Genomic DNA, 7,613 nt, shown 5'->3' on the forward strand with positions numbered 1-7,613 from the left:
ACTGCCAGTGGTTCTGAGATCACATCTGCCAGTTCTTTTAATACTCTTGGATGCAGTTCATCTGGCCCTGGAGACTTGAATACATCTAAACTAGCCAAGTATTCTTGTACTATCTCCTTAGTTATTCTGGGCTGTGTTTTCTCTGCTGAATCATTTGCTCCAAATTCTTCAGGTCGGGCATTGTTTTCTTTATCGGAGAAGACTGAGGCAAAGAAGGCATTGAGGAGTTCAGCCCTTTCTGTGTCCCCTGTTTGCATTTCACCATCTTCTCCTCTGAGTGACCCCACTGTTTCTTTGTTCTTCCTTTTGCTACGAACATACCCATAGAAGCCTTTTTTGTTGCTTTTAACCTCTCTAGCAAGCCTGAGTTCATTCTGTGCTTTAGCTTTTCTGACTTTGTGTCTACACGTGCTGGCTATTTGTTTGAATTCCTCTTTGGTGGTTTCCCCCCTTTTCCATTTTTTGTACACATCCTTTTTTAATCTTAACTCAGTTAAAAGTTCTTTAGATAGCCACCCTGGCTTCTTTAGGCACCTTCCATGTTTCCGTCTCATTGGTATTGCCTGAAGTTGTGCTTTTACTATCTCCCTCTTAACAAACTCCCAGCCATCATGAACTCCCTTTCCTTTTAGCATTACTGTCCATGGGATCTCACCCAGCACTTCCCTAAGTTTTATGAAGTCGGCTTTCTTAAAGTCAAGAAATTGAGTCCTAGTATGCTTGGCTGCTCCTTTCCGTTGTATAGTAAACTTCAGAAGAGCATGATCACTTGCGCCTAATGATCCTTCCACTTCTACCCCATTAACCAGGTCATCGACATTGGTTAGGACCAGATCTAAAATGGCTGTTCCTCTTGTTGCTTCTCCCACTTTCTGGACAATGAAGTTGTCTGCAAGGCCAGTGAGGAATCTGTTTGACCTTATGCTCTTGGCTGAGTTTGACATCCAACAAATATCTGGGTAATTGAAGTCCCCCATTACTACTATCTCCCTTCCTTTTGCATGCTTGGCCATCTGTTCCAGGAAGGCATCATCTATGTCCTCCGTTTGGCTTGGGGATCTATAGTAAACTCCCACAATGAGGTCACTATTATTCTTCTCTCCCTTAATTTTGACCCAAATGCTCTCACTTTGGCTTTGAGGTTCTAAATCTTGGATCTCTTCACAGGTATACACATCCCTGACATATAACGCCACTCCTCCTCCTTTCTTGTCTGGTCTGTTTCTCTGAAATAGATTGTATCCCTCCATTTTTACATTCCAATCGTGGGACTTATCCCACCAGGTTTCAGTGATGCCTATTATGTCATATTTAGTTTGCTGTACCAAGAGCTCAAGCTCATCTTGTTTATTTCCCATGCTTTGTGCATTAGTGTACAGACATTGAAGTCCATTAGTCATTCCCCCATGTCTCTTATTTAAGGATTTTTTCCTCCCACCACTAGGTCTGCTTGCTGTTTGCTCCATTTGGTCTATGACATTTGGATGATCATCTTCATCAATTAATAGACTCCTACCTTCAGGAGCACTGTCTCCCTCCCCCACATTAGTCAGTTTAAAGCCCTCCTGATGAGGTTTCTTAGTTTTTTGGCAAAAACATTCCTCCCAACCGTTGTGAGGTGCAGCCCATCGCTTGCCAGAAGTCCATCTTCCAGAAACTGCAGTCCGTGATCTAAGAATCCAAACCGTTCCTGTTTACACCATTTGCGAAGCCAGCTGTTTACTTCCACTATTTTCCTCTCTCTCCCTGGGCCACGTCGTTCAACTGGGAGGACAGATGAGATGACGATTTGTGCATTTAATTGCTTCAATTTCCTGCCCAGAGCCTCGTAGTCTCTTTTGATCTTCTGGAGGCTATTGCTTGCAGTGTCATTGGTTCCCACATGAACCAAGAGGAAGGGGTATTTGTCAGTGGGTTTTATGATTCCTTGCAGTTGTTCAGTTACATCTTGGATCTTAGCCCCGGGGAGACAGCACACTTCCCGAGACATCTTGTCAGGCCCACAGATCACTGCTTCTGTTCCCCTCAGTAGGGAATCCCCTATCACCACTACACGCCTTCTCTTAGGTTTGGTCAGGGTTCTTCCGTGAGCGGTCCGTTCCAAGGTCGCCTGCACATTCCCTGAGGACTGACTTTGCTGCTCATCTTCATATACGTGATCAACTGTAATGAGGGAGAGATCCTCAAATGGAGTCTGCTCTTCGTCTTCCATGCTAGGGGAGAGGACCTCAAAGCGATTGTGTATTTCTAGACAATCAGAGCGAACCCTGGGCCTCCTACTTCTTTGAGTCACGTTTCTCCACATATCGGGCTCCTGTGTTGGTGAACTAGCCTCCTTCTCAGGGGAGTCCCCTGTCTCCTCCTTGGTGGAGACGGTGTGCTCTGTTGCTTCCAAGAAGAGCTCCAGCTCTCTAATTCTTTGGAGCGTAGCTACACGTTCCTCTCTCACACACAAACACACACACACCAAAAATGGAAAATGTCAAGGACTGCATACCTGTTAAGCATTTTAGGTGTGCAGCTATTTGTATTTTAAGTATACACTTAAGGTATACTTGATCAGAGCCTTGCCACAGTAACCCGTGTTCTGGTAGCCTCCCAGCTAGATTACTGTTCTTAACTTTATGTGGGGCTTCCCTTGAAGACAGCTTGGAAATACCGATTGGACATGAGCTTAGAAACGTGACAGACCTCAGGTGTAGCAAAGGTACAAAGCAGAGGCTCATGCATCACCTGCCAGCAAATATTTACCTTTTTTGTTGTCTGGTTTTCTGGATTTTTCATCTGATCCAAGATGCTTGGGTTGCAATGAATGGGATTCCATTTCATACAATGGCCTAGCAATACAAAGGAAGAACTATTTAAAAAAACAGCCAAGCACAGCTTTAGTAACAAATTAGAAGGCATGGCATTTTCTTTCATTTGTCATGCATTTGGCTTCAAATGCATACATGTTAGGAGTGGACAATGTGGTACCCTGCAGGTGCTTTGGTCTACAATTTTCATCAGCCCCAGCCGGCACGGCCAGGGATCAGGGATGAGTTGCCATCCAACAATATCTGGACGACACCGTGTTGGCTATCCCGACAATAAGAGGCCTTATGCTACGGCAGCATAACCAATAATAAATCAACCATGCTGGTTATTGTTAGGCCAGTGGCATACCGTAGGTTGCCAGAGCCCGGGGCTGTGCAGAGGGGGTGGGTGAGAGGGAGGGAAATGTACAGAGTACACATGTGCATTCAGCTGCCTAATAGGATCCGCGTCACCCAGGAAATTGCAGCCACAGAGATAAGAAAAGAAGACCTGTTCCATTGTCTGGAGAGATCACTTCCTGGTTTATATGGAGACACTGTCTTCAAAGGATCCCAGCAACAGAAGTGTACAGCTGTATTGAGCCAGCACTGGGTGTTGAGATTTTGTTCCCCTAACAATTTTGTGCCCGGGGCAACCGCCTCTGTGCTTCGCCCCCCACCCCCCACCCCCCAGCCACGCTATGCCACTGTGTTAGGCTATGCAAGTAATGGTCATGCGTAAAGTATTTGGAAGATCTGGTTCAAGTGTGCACCAAAGCCATAGCAGCGACATTTAGTCCCTACAGCAGAATTAACGAAGCGAATCTGTAGATTAATAATAATAATAATAGCCTTCCATAGATTATAGATATATAAATAGATATAGATCATAGGATCATCTGGTCCAACCCTCTGCAATGCAGCTGGGGATCGAATCTGCAAGTGTGCAAGAGCCAGTGTGGCGTAGAATCTGCAAGAGCCAGTGTGGCGTAGTGGTTAAGAGCGGTAGTCTCATAATCTGGGGAACCGGGTTCGCGTCTCCGCTCCTCCACATGCAGCTGCTGGGTGACCTTGGGCCAGTCATACTTCTTTGAAGTCTCTCAGCCCCACTCACCTCACAGAGTGTTTGTTGTGGGGGAGGAAGGGAAAGGAGAATGTTAGCCGCTTTGAGACTCCTTAAAGGGAGTGAAAGGCGGGATATCAAATCCAAACTCTTCTTCTCTTCTTCAACCTTGGAGTTATTATCTGCACGCTCTAAGCAACTGAGCTATCCAGGCTGACAAGTTATCTCAAGGTTATATACAAAATATAACAAAAACAACTAAGAAAAGTTTGAAAAAATAAAACAACACACACACAATGCACAGAATAAATTTTCACAGTGTTGTAAGGATTGTGCTGCACAACCATTCTTGTGAAGGAATGTTAGGGACAATCTCTTCCCCACTCCCAGGTTTTAACACATACTAGTCCTATTTTCTCCCAGCCCACTTTAATTTCCCTGGATGGGGGAAATAATTGTTTTGAGAGTTTCTCACGCAATCAACCGGAAGGAAATAAAATCGGTGACAAGCCTCTATCCATTTACCTGAGACTAAACCCCACTGAATTCAACGAGTCTTGAATAGGATTGCCCTGTATATAGAATATGAGCATAGCTGTTTGTGATTTGTGTGGTGCAATTCCATGCATGCATAATTACTCAGAAGTAAGTTTCACTCTGTTCAGTGGGGTTTACTCCCGGGTCAGTGTGCACAGGACCTGCACCTTTGTTTTGAAGAGAAGCAGCGAGAAAAATGACCCAAAAACCTCGCTGCGCTTTGACTGACAGTATTGTTTAGACAGACACTCTTGATCAAGCATTACCTTTCAAAGCCTTTGCACAAAATGTTATTCTAAAGGTCACCCCCATAGGACATTATTATCGGTAATCTGGAACAACCTTACAGGGCTCAGAAATGTTAACTTGGCACCCTGCTGATTAGATATGGATATCTTTTGAGTGTGAGTGATATATTTCAGATGAAAAACAACTACATGTCTAAACACAAGCTACATCAAAACTGTGCCTTTAATTTTTTTTTTTAAAACAACAGCAACAACAACAATTATTGCAATGCACTAAGCAACATACCTAGGTTATTATATTTTATTGTTCCAGGTCTCCACAGAAAGCGAAGGCAAAAATTCACACCTGCAGAATCTCTCCCTCAACACCGGTCAGTCTGTAAATAGCGCTATAGAGAAAAGCAGGAAAGTCTGAAACGTAACTTGCCAGCAGCACTTCCCAGGGAAGAATTTATAAATCCTGACAGCTGCAACGATTAACAAAGTGGGCACACCCCTTGAATTTCATTGGGAAAAACTCTTCGGAACACTTGCATAAGGGGGGGGGGGATAGTTCCTAGAAGTTATACAAGCTGCACTCATCACTGCCCAGCTACAAAGTAGTGAGTGAATGCATGTGCTCACACACACAACCAAAATAGAGTGACTTTCCTCTTTCCAAACCTGTTTGCACTGTTGATGTGCCTTTCCCTCAAGGAGACCTCAAGGAAAACTAGCTCTGTGACTTTGGAGCAAGATTCAGGGCAGTTCTAGGCTCTTGCTGTTTCCAAGCAGGATCCAATCACATCCCAGTGTACACGGCCGGCACTCTTGCACAACAAACCTCACAGGAAAACACGCTGGGGGGGGCAGGAAATGTGGGGCGCAGGTGACGCTGTAGTCTAAACCACTGAGCCTCTTAGGCTTGCCGATTGGAAGATTGGCAGTTCAAATCCTCGCGACGGAGTCAGTTCCTGTTGCTCTGTCCTAGCTCCTGCCAACCTAGCAGTTCGAAAGCATGCTTGCAATTAGAAAAATTGCTACGGCGGGAAGGTAAACGGTGTTTCCATGCACTCTGGCACTTGTCACAGTGTCCCATTGCACCAGAAGCGGTTTTGTCATGCTGGCCACATGACCCGAAAAGCTGTCTGTGGACAAACGCCAGCTCCCTTGGCCTGAAAGAGAGATGAGCACCACAACCCCATGGTCGCCTTTGAATGGACGTAACTATCTAGGGGTCCTTTACCTTTTTACCTTTATGTGGTATAACCCTAGCTTGGTGCAACTTCATCTAACATCCCTGCAAACAAATCTGGATGATTGCTCAGTTTGAACAGGGTAGGGGAATCTGGTTGTGCAGTTTGGCAAGTGGTTGGTTTTATTTTTATGTACTTCTTTTAATAAGTTCACTATCCCTCAGAGCATGTGGTGGGCCAGACTATATTTTTTGGGAAGGGGGGGATGAATGAATTTCTATGCCCCACAAATAACCCAGAGATGCATTTTAAATAAAAGGACACTTTCTACTCATTTAAAAACATGCTGAATCCTGGACCGTCCGTGGGCCGGACTGAGAAGGCGATTGGGCTGCATCAGCCCCCAGGCCTCAGGTTGAAGACCTTTGGCCCAAATTTGGCATCCCACAGCAGCAACAAAAAAGCTGCCTCGTGCAACGTGTGACAGTTTTCCTAACTCAGAATTGTCTTATCTTGCTGTCAGTGGATGTCCTTTCCGTAATGTGCTCCCTGATCCTCGATCCTGGAAATGCCATGAACTGAATCCAGGACATGCAAACAACATGATTTATTCCACTGAGCTACACTTTGCTCCCCTAAAGGGTTTTGGTTTGTCCACTCAAACCATGCCGGCAACTCTGGCTACAAGCACTTATAAACACAAACATGCCACTGCTATCAACAAACGGAAGCGGAAGATTTGCACAATGGCAAGGTTCACTTTGACAGGAGGAATTAACACACACACTTACATGATCGTATTTATATTAGTAACACATATTTCGAAATGCCTCTAGTAACACATTTTATCTGCAGCTTTCCCCCAGCAGATTCTACTGTGTCTTCAAATATTCTCTCTTGCACAAGCGTGGGGATGTACTTCTTTAATAGTTCCACTATTCACGCACTTCTCCCTTTGCAGCATCCCTGTCAAGACTGTATCATCTTCGAAGCAAGGGCATTTTCTGCAATTTTGCTGGGATTAATTCCAGCACAGGCTACCGACGCAACTGTTGTTCAACTCGGTAATAATAACATCTTCTAGGGACTTGAGAGAGGACCAGTGAGACGGGACTGTGCTGAGCAGCAAAAGATTAATGGCCGGCACACACTGGTGAGGTGGGACACGTTCTATAAAATCTTACGCCTCAGAGGAAGAATTTGCTACGGTTACACAACACTACACCCAACAGAACGGTGAGCCAGATCTTATGAAAGTCACCTTCAGGGTTCATCTCTGCAAGACGGGTAATGCAATTCCTGGGTACCTTGATCTATGCCATGTTTGAACTTTCCGGTGATAAAATATCATGCAGCAAAGGCCTTTCTGCTCGATGGCAACAATAAAAGTTCCTGCTAGGGAAAGAAATCTACCCTTCTCAGGTCCAAGCTAAACACAATGGCACTGTCTTTGCATTTAATTTGCTGGGGGGGAATGTAAATATCTCTAGCTGGGGAAGGGAAGTGATAATTATCTCAATGGGAGCAGGTGTGGAAGGGCGATTTGGCCTTTTTGTTTTCTGGCACACAACACCTTGGCCATCTAGCTAATGTGCCAATTGGCTTAAGAACGCCTAATGATGAACCTGCAACTCTGGTGCGGTTGACTTAGTACTGTAAGGGGAGCGGGTGGCACTGTGGTCTAAACCACTGAACCTCTTGGGCTTGCTGATCAGAAGGTCGGCAGTTCCTGCGATGGGATGAGCTCCCATTGCTCTGTCCCAGCTCCTGCCAACCTAGCAGTTTGAAAGCACAC

General features: G+C 45.2%; 1 protein-coding gene and 1 long non-coding RNA gene across 4 annotated transcripts in view; both read right to left on the bottom strand.

Moving 5' to 3' along the window:
- LOC310676306 (protein-lysine methyltransferase METTL21E-like) overlaps positions 1 to 5,529 on the bottom strand; it is a 489,683-nt gene extending 484,154 nt beyond the window's left edge. For 2 of the 3 annotated variants that reach the window (XR_014510454.1, XM_083438125.1), the window contains exons 1-2: positions 4,930 to 5,281; positions 2,752 to 2,837 (exon numbers count right to left, since the gene is read on the bottom strand). Coding sequence is in view for 2 of the 3 variants with exons in the window: in XM_083438125.1 (XP_083294251.1) it covers positions 2,752 to 2,824 (73 nt within the window). In the remaining variant the exon portion in view is untranslated. Of the gene's footprint in view, positions 1 to 2,751; positions 2,838 to 4,929; positions 5,282 to 5,306 lie in introns of those variants that run through there. The other variant, XM_083438126.1, reaches the window with a different exon arrangement.
- Positions 1 to 7,613, bottom strand: part of LOC310676365 — a 53,693-nt gene that overhangs the window by 8,818 nt on the left and 37,262 nt on the right. The gene's annotated exons all lie outside the window — the stretch shown is intronic.

The sequence above is a fragment of the Podarcis tiliguerta genome (assembly GCF_965153285.1).
Source record: "Podarcis tiliguerta genome assembly, chromosome: 4".
NCBI classification, from domain to species: Eukaryota; Metazoa; Chordata; class Lepidosauria; order Squamata; family Lacertidae; genus Podarcis; species Podarcis tiliguerta.